The sequence below is a fragment of the Pelmatolapia mariae genome, linkage group LG22 (assembly GCF_036321145.2).
Source record: "Pelmatolapia mariae isolate MD_Pm_ZW linkage group LG22, Pm_UMD_F_2, whole genome shotgun sequence".
Lineage (NCBI taxonomy): Eukaryota > Metazoa > Chordata > Actinopteri > Cichliformes > Cichlidae > Pelmatolapia > Pelmatolapia mariae.
This window is the reverse complement of record NC_086245.2, coordinates 18,903,842-18,925,471: the sequence shown is the minus strand read 5'-3', so window position 1 is coordinate 18,925,471 and position 21,630 is coordinate 18,903,842. Positions and strand designations below refer to the sequence as shown.

General features: G+C 41.4%; 1 protein-coding gene across 1 annotated transcript in view; it reads left to right on the top strand.

Annotated features, from left to right (window-relative positions):
- LOC135933048 (potassium voltage-gated channel subfamily KQT member 4) overlaps positions 1-21,630 on the top strand; it is a 52,656-nt gene that overhangs the window by 27,463 nt on the left and 3,563 nt on the right. Inside the window, exons 2-12 of the mRNA XM_065470917.1 lie at positions 3,152-3,242; positions 4,472-4,598; positions 4,908-5,083; positions 6,105-6,230; positions 6,962-7,072; positions 7,170-7,265; positions 7,375-7,463; positions 9,671-9,796; positions 12,650-12,879; positions 12,959-13,055; positions 20,759-20,890. Coding sequence (XP_065326989.1) covers positions 3,152-3,242; positions 4,472-4,598; positions 4,908-5,083; positions 6,105-6,230; positions 6,962-7,072; positions 7,170-7,265; positions 7,375-7,463; positions 9,671-9,796; positions 12,650-12,879; positions 12,959-13,055; positions 20,759-20,890 — 1,401 coding nt within the window. The remainder of the gene's footprint in view (positions 1-3,151; positions 3,243-4,471; positions 4,599-4,907; positions 5,084-6,104; positions 6,231-6,961; positions 7,073-7,169; positions 7,266-7,374; positions 7,464-9,670; positions 9,797-12,649; positions 12,880-12,958; positions 13,056-20,758; positions 20,891-21,630) is intronic.

Genomic DNA, 21,630 nt, shown 5'->3' with positions numbered 1-21,630 from the left:
CAGTCAAGAGGTCACAAAAAAGATCTACTCATTTAGTCTTGCTCCTGTCTGTTATTTCTGATGTTTTCTTACACTTCATGTGAACCCAAGAGATGGTGATAGAGCGAGACGAATCAGGTCTTTCTTATCATTTCTTCTTCTGCTGAACATAAATAGGTTTCCAATTTCTTTTTGTTTTTGTTTCACATTTGGCTGTTGTCCTCTGTCCCAGTGGAAAATTTCTCAGTGGAAACGGTATACAGATCAGGCTTTGTGTGCTTCTCAGTTCAGCTGTTGTCGTCTGACCTGCTGCATTTTTGCAAAGCAGCTTTTTAATGCAAACGCTTTAAATGCATTTCATTTCTCACACATTAGCCCGGTTAGAGACTTGTTGATCGTATTACTGATCGAAGATAAAGGGCACCATTGTGCGAGGCTTTGAGAACTGGTTTGGGGTCCAGCAAGCGTTCTCTAACTTTGGGCTGTGACATGTAGACCAGCTGGACCAGCAGCTGCCACCTGGATAATCCTGCCTTGCTGTTCTAGATTTCAAATGGCACAAAGGGCAGCCAGGGAGTGGTTGTGTGTTTGTTCATTTCTCTCAGCTCTTTTTGCTGTATCTTTTACCCACTTTGTTCTTAAATGGTCCTTCCATGTTCACTGTTATTGTGCTGTGGATCATGTTGTGGAGCTGCAGAGTTGCAGTATGTGGTTAAAGCCAAAAGCAAAGCAGCTGGGCTCCATCACGCTATTGGGGTGATCTGTGATAATCTTACCATTGTTGAGGTAATCTCGGTGTGGGTAATGAAGTTCTTGTGGTTGCCTGACAGTTAGTTTTTAATCCTCCTCTCACCGAGAATAGGCGATTAAATAAATTCATTGTAGCTCTCTTGAGGGACCAATTATATATGTATAAAAACAATAACATCATTAACGGATAATGAAAATAAAAAGAAACATTATTTTCTAACATAATCAGCATGCTGTCGGGTAATACTGAGCCTCCTTTAATCGCGCTGTCAACACTTACACTGAATCTAACAATAACTTTTTCCGCCTGTTAAGTGGGACAGCGAGGTACAGTAGTGCCAGTGTTTTTCTCTTTTAGGCCCCACGCAATAACATGAAATTAGAGTTGATGCCCTGTGCGTAGTGATAGAAATATTGTTGAATGGCATCAAATATTTTATTGTTAACAGCTAATGTCTGCATGTGAGAACTTTATCGTGATAATAGATTCAGCATTTTAAAATGTTCCCTAACAGTTGTCCTGAACTTAATGATGGAAATTCTGTCTTCCCACATCTGCAGAGACACTGAAAAAAATTAAGTGTTTATATTAAGATGAGAGCGGCTTAAGCATGAGACAGAATCAGTCAGAATTTATGTTGTGTTTAATTTCAGGGGAGTTTTTCAGCTCAAGTGGCCATTACTTCTGTGGGGCGAAGTTTTTTTCCTAGCTGAACCGCAGGTTTCCATTTGCTTAAGAAAGGGACATTTCTAATTTAAAAGATCTATTGTCCTAATCTAAACAATTAAGTACTATACTATTAAGTACTATAGTTTACTATACTATGCTATACTATTAATCTGTGGTGTTTCTGAGTTATTTTATCCATAATAATAATAATAATTATGTGCCATGAGACCAACCCTGCTGAATTTTTATTATATAATTATATATATACTCCTGATGATTATATATATAACTGTGATGTTATATGTGGAAACTTACTGCCTGACAATACTGTCACTCAGTAAAATAATAATAATTATGGATTGCATTTATATAGCGCTTTTCTAGACACTCAAAGCACTTTACAATTCCACTATTCATTCACTCTCACAGACACACACTGGTGAATCAAACCACAGTTGTAGCCACTGTGACAGAAACTAGGCTGCCATATCGCACCATCAGCCCCTCTGGCCAATACCAGTAGGGTGAAGTGTCTTGCCCAAGGACACAATGACCAGGACAGACAGAGCTGGGGATTGAACCGGCCACCTTCCGGTTACAAGATGAGCTTCCCAACCCCCTGAACCACGCTCGCCCCAAAAACTTAGTGGCTCATTGGTGTGGCAGGAAGCAGAGCTGTTTTTTCACTAATTGGAAGATTAGTGGTTCAATCTGTGGTTCCTGCATTCCTCATATCAACTTGTCCTTGACCAAGATATACAACCCTAAAAACTTTACCTGATGTTTGAATTGTGTGTGGTAGGAAAGTTATTGTATAAATTTGGCTTGTTTTGTGCTGCGAGTGGAGAGCGAGACTAAAATATCATTAGCATGTCACAATTAAGGTTTATGGCAGGAATAAGCAGTACTTCTGATACACAAACCACACTCAGAAGATCAAGTGATTGCGGCTGTTTTTCTTGTCTTCTGATTTATCTTTAGCTGTTTTATTGATTTCATTGATCGTTCGCAGAGTTTGTTCAGGATGTTTCACAACAGAATGAAATAGTTTCTGGCTTGTATGTGGACCACATTTTTATTTTTTGATAATAAAAATAAAAATACAATTAAATATGAAAATGAAATAAAATTTAAAAATTTATTTATTTATAACTTTTATATACTCACTTGCCAGGGGGATATTTTGGTGAGTCCATGCAAATTGTAACCTCAGTTTCCTGTTCTTAGCTCCCAGGACTGGGTGCAGTCTTCTGCTGCTCTAGCTAATCTGTGTATTTAGAGATGTTCTGCATATCTTTAGTTACTGTTGCCTTCCTATCAAAGCAGTCTGCCCCTTTTCCTCTGACCGCTGACATCAACAAGGTTTTTTTTTTCACTCAGAGAACTGCTGCTCATTGGATATTTTCTCTTCATCAAACCACTCTCAGTAAACCCTAGAGATGGTTGTGCACAGAGTTGCTGCCATTGCTGCTCATTAGATATTTGCAATAATGAACAGTTAAATCAGGGTACCTAATAAGGTGGCAGTTGAATGGCCTGACAATTTATGCAAAAAACAAACAAACTTGGTTCCATTAGAGTGATTTGTGTCCTACTCACTGAATATGACCGTTTGCATTGTGTTACAGATCAGCAAGTGTTTTCCTGCTTTGTGTGCAGTAATTTTTTGTGTTAGCGGTTAATCATGCAGAGACAAAACAATATATGCAATGAACTGTGTGTGTAACTGGTGTGTTTTTGTGTGTGTTTCAGTTTTCTTCTGGTGTTCAGCTGCTTAGTGCTGTCTGTGTTCTCCACCATCCCCGAACACCAGAAAGCCGCAAACCAAGGTCTCTTCATCCTGGTAGGACCCCTTTCTTCCCTCTAGTTTGCCCTCTTGTTTATACTTATACAAACACATTTATGGCAGCTCCAGTGCACATCGTCACACACTGTCCTTGCATGCATGCCGTCTCACTTGCTGCAGTCCATCCATGCGTGCTTGCATATGTGCTTTTCTTTACCGTTAGCGGCGCAGATAGCCATGTAAGCAGGTGGGAGGATTCAGGTGTTGTTGACTGCGCAGGAAATCACAGACATGATGCACTAATCCTAATAGCTATCCCTTAATCTCCTCTCTTCCTCTGTACTTCAGCTGCTTTAGTGAAAGGTAATGGACACCCTTTTCCTCCTTCCTAACCTGACTCGTCCTCTCTCAGCCACCTTTTTCCCCTCTCTCTTCCCACCTTGCGCTTCATAACGTGTTATTTAATGGTAGTACTCTTCACTTCCACATTCCCTCCCTTCACTCTTTCGATCAATCACCTGGCCATTAGCAGACAATCACCCATTAGTGGATTTTACTTACATGAACATTTGCTCTAATGACAGATTGGTTCGGCGCATTATAAACTGTCTGCACGGTCCAGAAACCTGAAAGCAGGAAAGACGCGTGGAAAATGGTTTGCCTTAAGTCAGAACTCTAAAGCTGTTAAATTTTCAGTTTAGAAACTGAACATATGACACGAATGTCCCAGGCTACGGTTTTTCTCTCTCAGCAAAGACCTTTAAAATGATATCATGGGAAAGGTTTAATAAACAGAGTGCAGGGAATGTAAATCATGTTATGAAGATTCACATTAGTTCATGTGTTACTGTAAAAAAATGTAAAATATGCTTCCCAGCTAGATGTTCATCACATGCAGTGTGACATATTGTGTACTTTTCATGTTACCATGATCCTTTCCACAGCACTGATATTTTTCCTTTTGTTTTTCTTTGTGGTCTCTCAACATAGAGGCTGTGTTGAGTTCACTTGAAAGGTAACATGGTCCTTTTTCCGAAAAAGGTGTTTAGCGTGTGGTTACAACACAAGCTGAACATAACCATGACCCAAAATGGATCACTGGCAACTTGATAGACGTTGGGCACATAAACACCAGATTGTTACTTTGAATAAAATAGACAGCTCTGTTTGGGAGGCAGTTGGTGAGCGTGACACTGGTTTAACAATTTAATGGGAACCCTGTAAAATGATGATTAGTTGAACAAACATAACTGACCCCTCTTTCACTCTGTGTGTGTCGCTTGCAGGAATTTGTCATGATCGTGGTGTTTGGCTTGGAGTACTTCATCAGGATTTGGGCAGCCGGATGTTGCTGCAGATACCGAGGATGGAAAGGACGACTGAAATTTGCCAGGAAGCCTTTTTGTGTCATAGGTTAGAGTGTGTTTATTTGTGTTTTCCACCTGTTTTCTACTGATTTGGTGCTGAAAAAGCAGCTTAAAGTTGGAACCACTGACATTTATGGCATTAAGAGGGGGTGAAATTTCATAATTCACAGAAGGAGCCTGTAAGGGATGTTTCTCCTCTTATGGGAATTGCCTCTATAATAGCTACATTATGTAACACTGGAATAAGCCTGCGCCACGTCGCTGGAAAATATGTGAAACTATTAATGTATTCGTATAAAAGTATCCCTCGGATGCTGTTTCTTTCTTTTTCATGATGTGAGCATCTTCTCTCTAGACTTCATTGTGTTCGTGGCGTCACTGGGAGTGATTGCAGCAGGTACGCAGGGCAACATCTTTGCTACGTCCGCCCTGCGCAGCATGCGTTTTCTTCAGATTTTGCGTATGGTACGCATGGACCGACGAGGAGGCACCTGGAAACTTCTGGGCTCCGTGGTGTATGCTCACAGCAAGGTGGGAATGAGAGGCTGATAAATATGCAGTTAGGTCCCTATGTTTTTGGACGGTGACACAAAGTAAGATTTTCAAATCAAACAACGGCCAAATCAGTTTCTTAATTTCAGCACAACAGAGTAGCTTTTCAGTTACTGAAGTCAAAACTGGAGGTGGAGAAACCCTCGAACAAGCAAGGAGGAAACATGGCTTTCAATGATGCCCCTGGGATCTACACTTCAGTCACTAAATGCAAAATTTCATCTACATATTAAAAACAATCATTTAGCTTGGCAGTTATTTTAAACCTGTGAAAATGGGGAGCTGTGTATAATCTGTAGTTTCTGAACAGTTAACATAATACTTTGGTAAAAACTTTTAAGTAAAGGTGAAAGTTTGCACTTCAGTGGCATAGTGAATGTTTGATTTAAAATCCACTGTGGTGGTGTACGTTGTCCAAACTCATCATACACATGTTCTGCCATGTAAACACTGTTTATCTGGTTTATGTTTAAGCAATAACATTTCATTGATTAAGTTGTACACTGAAAATGAAAAGTAAGCTAATACACACTAGCCACTTGCAGCATTATGGATTATTATAAGAGCAGAGAGGAGGCTGAGGGCTGCCATTAAAAGGCCCGCGATGACATGATGGGAACTAATGGGATAAATATCTCAATAGCTTTCAGCGTTAAGGAATATCTTGTGACTCTAATGGATGACCAGCCGTTGTTTGATTACATTCACAGCCCTCAAACATCAAACTCGCTGCTCATTTCTGGCAAATTAGCTGTTACCTTGTTGTGCTGACTTCATCGCCTGTCACCCAGCATTCGGTTGGAGAACACGTATATACGGCTGTCATGATGATAATGGTGATGAATTGATGCATCAGCTGTCAGAGCAACAAAGTCAAAGTGGAAGCCAAATGTGATTATGATGAGATTTTAGCCCATAATGATAATAGAGATACAGCAGAGACTGTGGTGGATTGTGATGCTGCTGACAGGTGTGACTAATACCACTGTCTGTCTCACAGGAGTTGATCACAGCCTGGTACATAGGTTTCCTGGTCCTGATCTTTGCCTCCTTCCTCGTCTACCTGGCAGAGAAAGACATCAACTCAGACTTCAACACTTATGCAGACTCCCTCTGGTGGGGGACTGTGAGTATTGCTAACTGTGCCCATATACGGACTCCCTTCTTTTATGCAAACATCCCTTTATCATCTTATCATCTGTGATCTAAATGCTCGAGTATACCCAGATGACACAAACATAATCACAGGACCTCTGGGATCTGTAAATTAAGATTCAGGAGGTGGTAAATGTCTTGTTTTTGGCCAGTTTCTTTAAAGAAGACTCAGCTGTAGGTGACTGATTGTTGTGTTGTGTTATCTGACTGTGCATTCCAAAAACATTTAGGCATGTGAGCTGTGCATTTTGTCCGTCTGATTGTCAGCAAGACTGCAAAAAATCTGCCAGGCTGAGTTCCGCAATGAAGCACAAGCAAAAGAAGAGCCCATTAAGTTTTGGCGTGGATCCACAGAGCTTTTATTAAACTTCTCACTCTTAGTCTTAGAGGAGGGTTCAGTGTGAGATAATTCACAGTGATTTCATAATTAACAAAACTTATGACCTCTAGCCATTGCAAAACATGTCATGAAAGATTGCTGTGCTTTTTAAATGACACAAATCACGGGTGGGAGTGAGTGCACTTTGATATCAGATCTTTTGTAGAGTGTGGGAGTAACTTCAGCTTTCGTGAATAATGCTTGAAATAATTTGCTCTTTTTAAAAGAAACAGTGCAACATGTCAGTGCAGTTTGTGAAAACTGGTAATTTATTAGGCCTCTCCTATTTTGAGCTCGAGATCTGTATTTCTTCCTCTACTCAGATAACTTTAACTACGATTGGCTACGGTGACAAGACCCCTCATACGTGGCAGGGACGGCTGCTAGCTGCCGGCTTTGCTCTTCTGGGAGTCTCTTTCTTTGCCCTGCCTGCTGTAAGTCTCCTATATTTACTAACAGTTCGCGACTCCTTCGGCATAGCCCAAAGTCACGAGTTGCACTGCTGACTTTAATTTGATCTTTGACCCTCAGGGAATTTTGGGGTCAGGCTTTGCCTTAAAGGTTCAAGAGCAACACAGGCAGAAACACTTTGAGAAGAGGAGGATGCCTGCAGCAAACCTGATACAGGTGACGGCCACAGCAAGAGTCACAAAAGCTGTTTCATTCGCACTCAAGCAGGAAACCACGCAAGCTGTTAACTTTCACTCTTTTATTGCTTTGTGTTTTTTTTCTTCAGGCTGCATGGCGTCTCTACTCAACAGATGCCAAACACTCCTATCTAACAGCTACTTGGTACTTCTACGACAGCATGTTGCCTTCTTTCAGGTAGGCGCTCCTACCAGGCTGAGCACTGAGTGGATTCAGCCATCAGAAATCTGCGGGCACCTTTGGCCGTGTTTGGTTGGAGTGTAAAGGCAGACAGAGATTTGAGAGTTGCATCAGAACATTTGTCAAAAAGCACATCCTGAAACGTGTAGAGAAGTTTGTAGTTTGGTTTCTGCTCATGCGTTCATATCGCTGTGTAAAAACTGCACACATCATGTCTGCTACCTGCAACCCTCTCTCAGTTAAACTGAGGATTGTAGTGACAGAAATGGTTTTGATTTGCTCTCCATTTATTATTTCAGATTTCTGCCACCTTGTTTATTTTTTCATATTTTTCTTCTACGCAGTGGTTTCTTACATTTTGCATTTATGTATTAATTTGACTAATTTTTATTTGCTTAAAAGGAGGGGAACCTGAGAAACATGAAGAGACACGTGCATCTGTTTACATTTAAATTAAGTCAGACTTGCACTGCCCGATTCTTACTCTTCACACATGTACAGTACTGTGCAAACGTCTTGAACTACTCCCCATTTCTTTATGTTTTGTTACCTGGCAATTATCAGAGGAATGTTTTGTTTGTTTATTTATTTATTTTGTTAAGCCACTTAACATTGTCCTATGAATCATTCAAGCAAAAAAATAAATAAAGCGCTGAACTAGTTCTGCTTCTGTGCATAACAGATGACAAAGAACCAAGGTTAAATTGTATCAGTTTAAAGAAACTGAACATGTGGACAAGTGGCAGATCTAATAAAACTATCTGTAGCAGATGAGCAGTATCTGAAAGCAGCTTTTAAGCTGCATTTTAAGCTGCTTTTATTTGTTTTCAAATGTTTGTCCAATGCTGCCCCTCTGTACCTCTCTGAGCTTCTTCATCCATACATACCTTCCCGGTCCCTCAGGTCAACAGACCAGCTCCTCCTGAGCGTGCCCAGGACAAATCGTAAGCACAGAGGGGATCGGGCATTTGCTGTGGCAGCACCAAAATTGTGGAATGAGTTGCCTTTACATGTTAGACAGGCATCTTCCTTATCTGTTTTTAAATCACGTCTTAAAACATATTTATTTACCTTGGCTTTCAGCACAGCAGGACTTGTTGATGTCTCTTAATATGTTTCTTATTAATTATATTATTTTTAATTTTTAATTGTAGCACTTTGGCCAACATTGTTGGATGTAAAGTGCGTTAAAAATAAAGATGCTATGCTATGCTATGGCTGTTAAAATGGGGAAGAAATCCAGCAAAGACCTGACACAGGACTTAAGAGATGCATCTGGCCCTTCAGTCAATCCATCTCCTGTTTACTAAATCCTGATCAGAAATGGTCTCAGTGGAAGGGTGGCTGCCAAGAAGCCATTATTAAGGAATGGAAACCTGAAGAAAAGGCTGAGGTATGCCAAACTGCACCAGAGCTGTACTGAAAAACAGTGGCAGCAGGTCTGATGGAGGGATGAATTCAAATTTAGCATTTTTGTTTAGAATCGTCAGAATTTATGGAGGAGGTCAGGAGAGAGGTAGAACAGTGTCAACAGCCATGTGTAAAACATGCTGAATCCTCTGTCATGGTTTGGGGGCTACATTTAAGCCAGAGGGATCAAAAAGTGTCAAAACTGATGGAATTATGAACACAAGAAAAACCCACTGATTTAGTACCATATGGAAATCATCTGATTTGTAACGGCTTCATTTTTCAGCATTGCAGTGATCACAAACACATTGCCTGTTGAGTAAAAGCAAACCTGCATAAAAAACACACAAAGAAACACTATCAGTCATGGATAGGCCTCCCCAGAGCCCAGACATCAACATTATTGATCATGCTGACAAAGAACCGAACAAAAGGTAGCCAACAGAAGAGCTTTGAATGTCCTTCAAGGAGTCTGAAGAAATATTCCTGAAGACTGCTTAAAGACACGATAAGAAAGCTTGCCTTTTCCCTAGTATTTTGTGTTTCCATGTATGTTTGCACGTGTTTTTAATATCCCTGTGCACCTATTTCCCATTTTCATAGCAAAATATAAACAAATCAGCTTTGGCTCAAGACATTTGCACAGTACTCTACATCTTAGATCTCTCATGTATCCCTCTTCTTTTGAGCGTTTGGACCATTGATTTGGCCTTTTTGTTAGTTTTTCCTCCATTTGTTGCCTTTTTGTTCATTTGTTCATGTGTTTTTTGTTTATTTGTGCACGTGGGTGTCAGAGAACTGACGCTACTGTTCAGTCACCTCCAGAGACAGCGTAACACCAAGAAGGTTCTCCACAACTCCTACCACACGCTGCTGTCTGGGCTGCGGCCCTACAGCTCCCCCTACCTGTCGGGGGACAGGTACGCAACAGCCTCACAGTACATCCAGGCAGGGCGACAAAAGTCTGCCTATAGTCCTGCTGTAGGCAATAAGACACAGAACAATACACTCAGCAGGTGTACACATGCAAAAGACACGCTGCTTCCAGAGCTTTCTGCATGGACGCCTTTTATCTAACAGTTCTTCACTAATGTGATCTGAGACCACTGTGTTGCAGGCCCTCCTGCTTCTCTGCATCTTTGTCTGCTTTAGCGCATACTCCTGCCATTTCCACCACCTCTTGCTGTTCACTCACCAGTTTCCTCTTCCTGTCTTCATCTTTCTTCCCCTATTATTTCCATCGTATCTTTTCCATGCCATCCATCCTCCATCCTCCATCTGTTCTCAGGAAGGCAGAAGTTCCATGCAGGTTTGTTCTCCAAGTCATGAGATGTGCTTGTTGAGTAAAGGGCATTTACAGCTGGGATAGATTCATTAGCATAAACTCAAACCAAAGTAACACAGGGCTGTTTATCTAATTTGTAAACAGTGGAGTTATGCATGAGAGCGAAGCACATTAAGGTTTTTGAATATTAAGTTTTGTTGGTAGGATTGTCTCGTTATTGAGGAGCTGCTGTCCCACCGTGATGTTTAATGGACTGTCTTGATGAATATACTCAGGTGAAGCATTACCTTCTACCCTGGCATGACCCTTCCCCACCAACTGATCCCACCTAACTGCTAACTGAGCGTGTCTCAGTAATCCAAACTTGCCTCTCAGAAATATATTTTCCAGTTGAAGGTAAGGGAAGAGGCTGTTTGGACTATTGAGATGTTACACCTCACTCCTCCTCTCTCCGTTTCTTGCTTCTGCTGCGTTTTATCCTCACGGGTAACAACACGTACTCAGGTTGTGTCCCAGAACTTCTCCACCATCCTCCCCCACTTCTTCCACTCCTCTCTTCCCCTCACTTCCTCTCTCCCTCTGCCTTGTGTGTCTCCCCAGTCAACTCCTCTCTAAAAAGCGGGGTCTCTTCCGGATACACGCTGGCCGCAAGCAGAGGTATCCACGGCAACAAGCCTGTGCACGGGGCACGCTAAATTGTCACAGATCAATACCTAGCATCCTCCTTTAACGGCACATCCTCCTTACCTTGCCTGAAACACCCAAATAATTGTGGGCCAGTGCAGTGATTTAAATGTTTTGTACATGGAAAAAAAAAAGTCTGATGTGAATTTTTTTTAACAATAATCACTTAAATTAAAGTAGCACGACTTAGCTGATGCTAAAGCATTTCATTTTGTTTTAAACAATCAACAAGCTATCATGTGAAACTTCAAACAGTCACTACGTTCTGGTCCACAAATGCTTGCGTGAATCCTTTATTATAAAAACATGCTCTCCTATGTTTTAATATGAGGAAACTTCTCCAAGTTCTTCTTTATTGTAATTGCTGGAGAATGTAGAGCTGAATGTTTTTGTTTCGGCAAAGAAGCGACGAAACCATGTGTTAAAATCACTACAGAAGTCGTGGGTGATTTACGGCTCTGACAAGTTAAACACATGGATTTTGAGGATTTTGAGGACATTGAGTATTCCCTCAAAAATCTGTGACTTTTTACTCTTTGAAAAGTCTGATAAATGTCATGCTCTAGTCTTGCTTCCTGCTTTCATTTCAGTTATTCAGTTCAGTTTTTAGTCTCTTCTTGGAGAAACTGTTTAAACGATTAAGCATGCTTTCCACTTTCCTGTTCATATTAGTCATATTAGTTTGCATACAGTGTATTATTTAGTGCTCAAATACTTTTGATTGCATGCAGTATTCCTGCATGGCTGTGGAAAGATTCAGTAAAGTTTGTGGTCCTCAGTGGATCCAAATCATTTTACGTCCTTTCCCAGCAGCATGCAAACTCCTTTCACTCTACCTCCCCCATTTCTTCTACTCTAACCAAAGCATTTCTCATTGCTTGGATGAAATGTGGTTCCCAACAACACTCCCAAGCTGTTTATATTTTCATTTAAATGGCCGGCTACCTTGTAACACACGCAAAACAAAGAGTATATCATCGTAAAAAACAAAATTCTTGAGCGAATGACTTGGCCGAAATTGCTCCGTGGTGCATGATGTTTGTGTTGCCTTATGGATCCGTGACAGGAACATGTGAGTGGCCATAGTGTTGGGTTGGACTACAAGTGCATGCTATAACAGCAGCGTTAGGAGTCAATCATCCGTAGAGAATGGCTGCCAAGTAGCTTTTCTACTGTAAAGAGATGACCTCACGTATGGGGCTGACTTGTGGTGAGTGGTATAGAGTACTTAATGAGACACCTTTTATATGGCTGCACTTTGAAGCCAATATTTTGATGCTTATACACTCTGTTGAACGGATTAAGAGAGCTTTTCTGATGGTAGGTGGAGCATTTTTCCGCCATCCCAGCACTAGTGCAAGTCTTGAATCAGGTTTCAGGTTTTGATTTTGCTGATTCAGGTGCTGTGATAGGCACATTAAATGAACAAATCCTCAGGGCAGAATGAGTTTCTAGCAATTCAGAGTGCTGCATTTGGACACTGCCTCCGTGATAAGTCAGCTAGTCTGTCTTTCGTTGAGACAAAATATAAATGTCTGTCCGTCTCCTTGCTTCGTCTGTTTGTATATGTGATGACTGTTTAGAAAGACAGGCCACATTTTTGGTGTTCTTCCACAATTACTAACAGACTCCTTTCCAACAAGCTCAGGCTGCCCTTCTCCCGCTTCCCTAAGCTCGCAGGATAACACGGTGTAGTGACCTGTAAAGTCAAAGGCATGGACGTTGCGATCAGTGACAAAACTGCATTTATCCAAAATGAATACCAGTGCCTGCATATGTTTAACTCTTTCTACTTCTCTGTCAGCGGTAAAATAGGCTTTCGGGATCGGATCAGGATGAACAATTCCCGTTCATCCCAAACCATTCGGAACAAGGCTTCGCCGTTGCCCCCTAGCTCCGGTGTCCGACGCTCTCCCAGCCAGGAGAACGTCCCCGAGGCCACGAGCCCGGGAAAGGTCCAAAAGAGCTGGAGCTTCAATGACCGCACACGCTTCCGCACCTCCCTGCGCCTCAAACCGCGTCCCCCTGTTGACGGTGAGCAGCCCACACATACTTTCTATTCTCTTTGCATTTAAATGTGTCTGAGTAACTCACCTCTGCTCTGGCCTAATAGAGGGACTCGGGGAGGACAGCGTGGAAGACAAACCATACTGTGACGTAACCATGGAGGAGGTGATCCCAGCAGTGAAGACTCTTATACGAGCTGTCAGGTGAGTCCTGCCATCAGCTGTGTACTTCCTGAAATTGAGGTTTTTGTCTTTTTGTGTGAGTGTGAAATAAACATTTGGAGGTCCTTCCTTTATTTTTAAAATTGTATTTCTGTACTTGACATCAAAAACTTAAACACTAGTTTATCTGTATTTTGTTGCAGAAGCTTTAACTGTGGAGTTTTATTGGATAACATATCTTCTATTACAAGTATTTCCTTTATGCTTCAATCATCTCCTCTCTTAGTGACCACGCTGAAGTATAAAACTTGTATTTGCTGATCCATTGTTGTATTTTTGATCTTTTGTAATTTGTGACTTAATTAGAAACATCTAAAATAATACTGAAATAATAATTTCAATACTGAAACCATACTTAATCTAGTCTTTTATTGCGCTTTATGGTTGATTCCTTTGTCTCCATCGCAATACAGCCAAGTTTTAGTGATGACACTTTTAGCTGGTTGATATTAGACATCAAAATATTCTCTATTTAATAAAAGAAAATAATATAAAGTCAACTACTACAGTCATTTGACAAAGAAAGTAAACTATCTTTCATCTCTCTCTAGGAGTCAGGATATAATAAAAAAAAATCTTAAAATAAGGTCATACAACCTCAGATGAGTAACAGCACATGGCAGATTACACTGTCTCGTTACTTATTTAGCAAAAAACCTAACCTGAATGCAGAAACACCCTTACTGCTTCCAGTAGTAGCAAGAATGGACTTAACTGACCATCAGCAACTGTGCAGACCTATGTGGTAGCAGAGGTTTTGGCAGTTTGCATGTTTGCAGATTAACTTTGTGAATATTCACAAGTGGAAAACCTAATATAACTTGTTGGGACAAAATCCTCCTCTCTCTGAAAAGAACATGGCAGCATGAGTTATTTTTGAAAAGCTGTTATCTGAACACAAAAGAAGTCTTCTGGAAAATGTCCTTTGGACAGATGAGACTTAAGCGGAGATGTTTGGCTATAATGCACAAAAACCACCTGCAGCATATCAGCACCAACACCTCATACAAACTGTCAAGCATGGTGGTGGAGGGGTGATGACTTGGGCTTGTTTTGCAGTCATAGGACATGAACACCTTGCATTGAGTTGACCATGAGCTCCTCTGTACACCAAAGCATTCTGGAGTCAAATGTGAAGACATTTGTCCAACAGCTGAAGCTGGGCCCAAACTGGGTCATCCAACAAGACAATGATCCTCAAACACAGCAGCAAATATACAACAGAATGACTGAAAAAGAAAAGAATCAAGATGTCTCATTGGTTGAGTCAAAGCTCAGACCTTAACCTGATTGAAAAGCTGTGGAGGAACCTTAACAGAGTTTTGCTTAAATGAAGGCACCCAAACATTAATGAACTGAAGCAACACTGTAAAGAAGAACAGGTCAGAAATCCTCCACAGTGATGTGAGTGAGTGATAAAACAATTACTTCAACTTATTGTTGGCAAAGGTGACTCTACAAGCTACTGAATCATGGATTTGTTTAGTTTTACAAATACTGCTTCTGTATTTGGCTTAGCCTTTGTTGAGTAAATAGTGACACGGTGTAATATGTTGCTGTTCATACATGGTTGTAACGCTCCAAGCAGAAAGCAACTTTTTTATATTTTGATATGTAAAACCTTTGAACTGAACAAGGTTGTACTTTCTTTTCTACATGAGTGTAGTTTCTCTACTAAATCATAATTTTCACCTACAAGCCGGAGCTGCTGTCCATCTTGTTATGGACTGGATAAGATCACTCACCCACCAGTGGTGGTTCCTATTGTACACAGCCTTCATTAATAGGTGAACATGCCTCCCCTCCATTTAAGAGCTGGCATGCGCAGATTCAGCTGACTGAGTAAAAATGTCCTCTTAGGAGAGGTAACTGAGCCGTCCTGCAGGCAGGGTTAGTTCCCTCCATGTGACCTTGTGTCTCAGCAGGCCCGACTCATTCATGTGTGAGGTGGCGTGACTGGAAAAATTAGAGAGTACACACACATCCAGATGATGCTGTGTCATTTCAACAATGACACCAAAAATAAGTTGTTTATACCTGTGCTGAGATTGATGTTAATTCCTGTCACACTGTCATCTCTTTGCACTAGAAGAAAAGTGGAGAGACATGTGGACATAGGTCCAGTGTCCTCCCACCTCATGTACACAGTCACACTCATTCTCACATAATAGTAAGAGCTTTTCCCTGATTGTAGCAGAAAAACTACAATTGTTAGCAAACATCTGGTGTTAGGGTCTAGCTGGTCTCCCGCCCGGGATGCGGGTTGGGGTGGGGGGGGTGACGATGAGAGCACATTAAAATGACTCTCTTTCTGGTCCCTGATGTCAGCACTGTACCCTCAGAGCATTTCTCTTGATAGCGTGACGGCATCTGTGTGGTTCCATATGCACTTTAAAAAATAGCGGTCATATGCATAAAATAAAAATCTATATATCACGACATCAGGGATTGTGAAATTCAGCTGTCATTCAACAGTAACTTGTTTTAGACAGATTTCTGGCCTGTAAGTTCATAATATTCAGAATAACTTCATTTTCCCTGATGCAATCACACAGAGGCAGTTGGTAAGTCAACTCAAGGTACCAGAGTCCAGCTACAACACAAGTGGTGTTGACAACATGTGACTAATTGTAAACATTTCTATTATCAGCTAAGGCTGTAAACCGTGAGCTGAAAAAGCCAAAGAGGTTATAGAGGTAACACGGGCTAAAAGCAACACTCTTGGTGTAGCCACTCAGTGTGTCTGAGGAGATGTACAGCCTATGGTAATCTATTTAAAACTAAGGTACGAATGTGTACGCTAAGTGAAAAAGCCTGCAGTGTAAAAGCACTGAATAAATAAAGTCCATTTAAAGCCAAGAAGGAAAAAGTGCAGACTGTGTCAGTCAGTAAACTTAGTGTGTGCAAAACTAGGTAAGTAAATTTTATACTACAAGTTCAAGCCTTTATGCTTCAGGATTATTTGACTACATGAAGGCTTATAGGACAGTAAAGCTGCTAAACTCTCGCTCATCTCTTGCTTAGTGGGTAAGTTACCATATGTGCTCACCTCTCTCTTGTAGATTGAAGGTTGCCAGTTCAAGTGCAGTATGGGACAGTTCTCAAAACCTCTTCTTTTGGTTTATATTGTGTATTATACATCAACACCCTTTTTTAGAAATGTTTTTTTCCCTCTTCTTATAATCTCACATAGAACACTGTAGATATTTTCCTGTGAAGAAAATCATTCCATACTGCATAGGGAACGCTTTACTACAACGAGCTAACCCTGACCCTGAACACTGAGGGTGACTACACTTTAAATACAAAAAGTTTTATGGCATAAATAATTACGACCTTTTGGAGCATTTCCATTAGGTACAGAGTAGCTGCTATCTCATGTACAGTACACCTCCTATGTGTTTATAAGCCATCATCTTTACCTCTAGCTTTTTAGCTGCATCAGAGGCAAGCTAGAGAAAGAATCCACCAATATTTTTCAAATCTGAGTAGGTGGTATTTTTGTTTCTCCTACCTCAAACATGACCTGCTCTAGAGCAGGTAAGGTGTGCAAGTTACCATGGTGACATCATAGCTTGGAGAAACAACAATCAATTGAATATTTTCTAAGGTTGAAAGAGTATTATGATCGAACAGTTAACAGTAGAGATGCAGACACTTAACAAGGGAACAGCTTATGATCTGATCTGGACCCGAAAAGCTTGATTGTGTTGGAATATTTATTACACTTATGGTCACATAACATGGTTTTGATTACCTGGACAAAGGCCACAGACCAAAATGCGTTGATGAAGTTGTTCTTCATACCACACTTGTTGCTTTCCTCCATGCATGTTGGCAAAAGATGTTGTCAGCTGGTGTGAGTGTAAATATTGACTCTTAATATGGTAATATGCTTAAATTAAACTAGTGAAATAAACTGGAAAAATGGAAGATTATATTACAGCTTTGATTCTTTATTGTATTTGTCTGAGGCCTGCCCGCATTTATTATTTCACTAATAAAAACACCAGTCTTGGATTTGTCGCATGGTGTTTTTTAGGTGTCTGTATCTGTGGATACAGCTTGTTAATTTATCACTGGTATCAGATTGGTATCAGTATCATATCAGAAATGGAAAAAGCTGCATCCGTTATAAAGACAGGCAGTTATGAAATGCAGCACATTTGTCGTCTTACCCAACAAGGTCAACAGGACATCTCTGTCCCGTCTCTCAGGTTTTCTAAGTTTGATGCTGTTTAAACCGATCAGACTTTACTCTTGTCCACTTACTAATGAGCTGTCTGAACACAGCGCTTGTTAACACATAGAGTGATGCTTTCTCCTCGTTGGGTGCACAGCAGATGGATGTTTACCATTGCAGGGATGATGTATAATGGTTTGATAGTGTAATGCCACTGATAGGCCATTATATGATCTCTCCTCGGGTTTTCACTTGACTCAGCAGATAGCTCTGACCTCAGCTGCTCAGTGCTGCAGACAATAGAAGTGAGGCGCTTCCTATATATAGTGCAGGTGTGTAAACAGCAGGTGCATCACTGTGTTAACACACACGTGCATGCAGCTTCTCAGAAAGGTGTTTGATTGATGCAAGTGAAAACACCACATTTTGCAGCAGGTCTTAGTGCTGATCTTTCATTTTCGGTGCATGTTATTAATCAGTGCCCGGCTGACTGAATAAATGCGTAAATGCCCGTTCTGTTTGCGTATGTGCGAAGGGATTGGTAGAGGGAGAAAGGAGGAGGGTGTGGGGAAATTAGGTCTGGTGTTTTTCTGTATTTCCTCTATTGTAAGTCTCCTCAAAACAAATCCAATAATCTACAGCAGCAGTCCCCAACCCCCGGGCCTCGGACCGGTACCGGTCCGTGAGTCGTTTGGTACCGGGCCGCGAGAGTTGAGGCTCGGGTTTGAAATGTATGGTTTTCAGGGTTTTTATCGGTTTTCAGCGTTATTTTGTTATCGTTTTTTATCGTTAACACACTTTTCCTGGGTCTTTTCACGTGTGTTATGAATAAATCTTCTTTTTTCGGTACCGGTACTAGTTTTATTTTGTTGTATTTATCCGCGACACCTTAAAGGCCGGTCCGTGAAAATATTGTCGGGCATAAACCGGTCCGTGGCGCAAAAAAGGTTGGGGACCGCTGATCTACAGTACTATGCAAATGTCTTGAGCCACTGCTGATGTGTTTATATTTATGCTAGAAAAATGGGAAATAGGTGCTGACAGTTATTGAAATGTGCAAAAACACATGAAAATACAGTATATGAGGCAAAAACTGAGTTTGTACAAATCTAATGAGCATCAAAGTGAATTTTTGTTATGGCCTTTATTCTTTAACGCAGCCTGAACTCTCTTAGGAAAGCTTTCTTGTAATTTGTAACTTTCTTTGTAGTTGTAGAATGATTCATAGGTCTGCGTTAAGTGGCTTAACAAACAAACAAACAAAACAAATATTCCTCTGAAAATGATCAGGTACAAGGATTGAACTGAAAATGAGTGAAATAGCAGCCAATGTCAAACAAATAACTCCTCACAAAGAACTTCAGGAAGCCTGGAGAACTATTGCTCAAGCCCACTTTGAAGTCTGACTCCTGGGAAGCAAAATATAAAGAAATGATGGGCTCAGACGAAGTGACAAAAATAGCTTGGACACGGCCACTATTTATAGTGTTTAATCTTGAATCATCAGATTTTGTGTTCTTTCAGCGGAATATTTTTAAAGTTATCAGATTTACACATCAAATTGTCCATAAGCATACCTAGCCACATACTGTAGCTTATAGGGTTTATTCATTTGGCAGGCAGACTAGTAATCTAGTGAAGGATCAGACCTCCAGGGGCTCACCCTACATGGGCCACGTAGAATTTGTGTCAGCACAACAGTCGTTTTTAATTCCCAGATAAAACCTTGCCATTTGACACTATCAGAGATCCACCTTTGCTGACTTGCAAAAATATTTGCATTGGCTAAGCAAGCATTTTAGGGCACAATTGACACTTCTATTTGTTCAGTCATTACTGTGTTTTTACGTCTCAGCTTCCGAGAAGTCGGGGGGGTGGTGATGGTATCTTTCAGTGAGCAGTGCCAGCTGTAGTGTAGAACTGCGACTGACAGGAAGTTAACTGGAGGGAGAGGGGAGCCCTACTCTTACCTGACTGTGTATTATGAAAACCATATCAGTGGCCAGGAAGGAGAGTCAGCATTTTGAAGAAATCCTTGGAGGATCCAAATCTAAGCCCACCCCCCCTCCCGTCCTGTCTCAACCTTTTCTTTTACCCACACCTGAGACCCACCCTGGCAAAAAATCTGCACCTACCTGCAAAATAAGAAAAGATCGCCTGCAAAAATACCCCCAAACGCAGAAGTCATCAAGAAATAGAGTGCTGCGAGAGGAGGAGGAGGAGGAGGAGTGTGCTGACGGCTGCTTCGGCACCAGCTGCAGACCTCCACTCCTCCTCCTCGCGCTCCTCTTCTCCTTCGCTTGCACCTTCTCCCTTTCTTTGCAGGACGGTCACTATACAACACGCGGTCACTGGAAATGCAAGAGCTGCAGACCTCAACAAAGGTTACAGTGGTTATTACAGAAAATGACCCCTCTCGCGAGTTGAGATTTCACTGCTCGTGCATCGCCCACATGTGCACTTGTGTTGGTGTGTACAACAGCGAGCAGCAGGTACATTCATGTATGCATTTGTGCCATTGCATTATTGTGTTTGTGCACACAGTTACCTATGCATGTTTGTTTTTTATTTCCCAAAACAGCTGAGCATTTCTGATTTCCGGCTTATTACAGCGGACTCTGTCTTCTGGGGTTAGAGAGATAGGATTGTCTCATTAAAAAAAAAAAAACATCTTCTGTCCTTCTGCTTCCTTGCCTTTCCTTCCCTCATTCTCCCAAAACTCTCTTGACATGACGTGAAGGACAATCTATCACAGGGTGTGGAGAAAGCTTGAATGTGTATCTGTGTCCAGCATGTCTAAGCTGACTAAGTGATAAGAAGGAAATTGAATGACCCATCCAACACAGAAAGCCTGGCGCGCACTCGCACCCATCCTCAAACTTTCCTCTGCTCTCTTCCCGTTATCTCTTGCACTCGCTCTGCTCCTTCCAGTGAAACGTCCGACCAGAACAGCTCTGGCAGCGGATGTTGTCATTGATGTGTTTGCTGGGTACAGTAGTGCTGGCTCGACAATCCTCGGTGTGTGACTCCCCCCACGCCGGGATGTGGATGTGGATGATGAGCTGCATCCACTGGGAGCCGGAGCAGCTGTGGTCCACCAGTGGCTCCAGTGTGGCTGTCACACTGACAAAAGAGGAAGGGGGAGGGGGGGCTAGAGGCATGTGTGCGTGTGTTACCCGTTTCTGTCCGAAGAAAAGCTGAAACGGCAAATACTGATAAGGAAATGTCTCTGGGAGATGCTCTCATCGTCACAATATATCCACATGGTTTAGCAGGTTTGTGACTGCTCCCATTATGAGGCTGTTTGTGAACGATAAGGTCACGCTGACTTTAATTAATCTTGTTATTGTCAAGGTGGGCTGCATCATGTGATAGCCTCCCGCCCCTGTAGTCTTCCAAAAGTTCACGCAACCCCCGTTTGTGTGAGTGTTCGCTTTGAAGCCATCTAAAGGTGGATGGAGGAGCGTTAACAGTGAGTTTTGTGTGTGTTGTCTGTGTGTAGGATCTTGAAGTTTCTTGTGGCCAAGAGGAAGTTTAAGGAGACACTACGCCCGTACGATGTGAAGGATGTCATAGAGCAGTATTCTGCTGGACACTTGGACATGCTGGGCCGCATCAAGAGCCTGCAGACCAGGTAGCTCTTTTAATTGTGTGTTTCATAAGAAGATATTTTTGTGAATCTGCTCTGAAGCACTCTTTAAAGCTCAACAAACAACATCTTATCTCTTGTTTATTTAACAAAAAAAAAAAAGAAAAATCAGTAGAAGAATTGACTTTATGAGGACAGTCTAGAAACTCACTGGCTTTTTGTGTCATGTTTTATCCTTTTAGGGTAATAATCAGTGTTTAGGGACTTCAGTCAGGTGCAGATTATGGAAAACATTTTGTTTTGAGTGCTTTCAGTCTGACTGTGAATGCAGATGAACTTAGGCCAAAAAAAGCTAATAAAAAGAAAAAGTTGCATTACTCCTTTACTCTCTGCAAAGATGGTTTAACTGCATGAAGCCAAAGATACTCTGAACACAAAAACCCAAAATATGACTCTGATCCTGACCAAAATGGTTTGGTATCAGATCATAAAGATGTCCTATCTGTGAACGTCAGAGGCAGCATTTCACAGAATCTGTTGCCTGATAGGCTATTTGGTTTTTGCCAAACATGTACTGTCATGAACTTTAACATTTAACATGGTAACTGACGCCTGTAGAGTCTGAGTCATAGCTCTTTTTTTTTTTGTGCATATGCTGGGATGTCCTTTCCTGGGGAGATTTCTTGTCTTGAATGTTTTCTACTTCTGAATAATCTTCCTCACTGTTGAAACATGGACTTCAGATTGTTTGGATGGCCTTGTAACCATTCCCAGATTGATGAGCA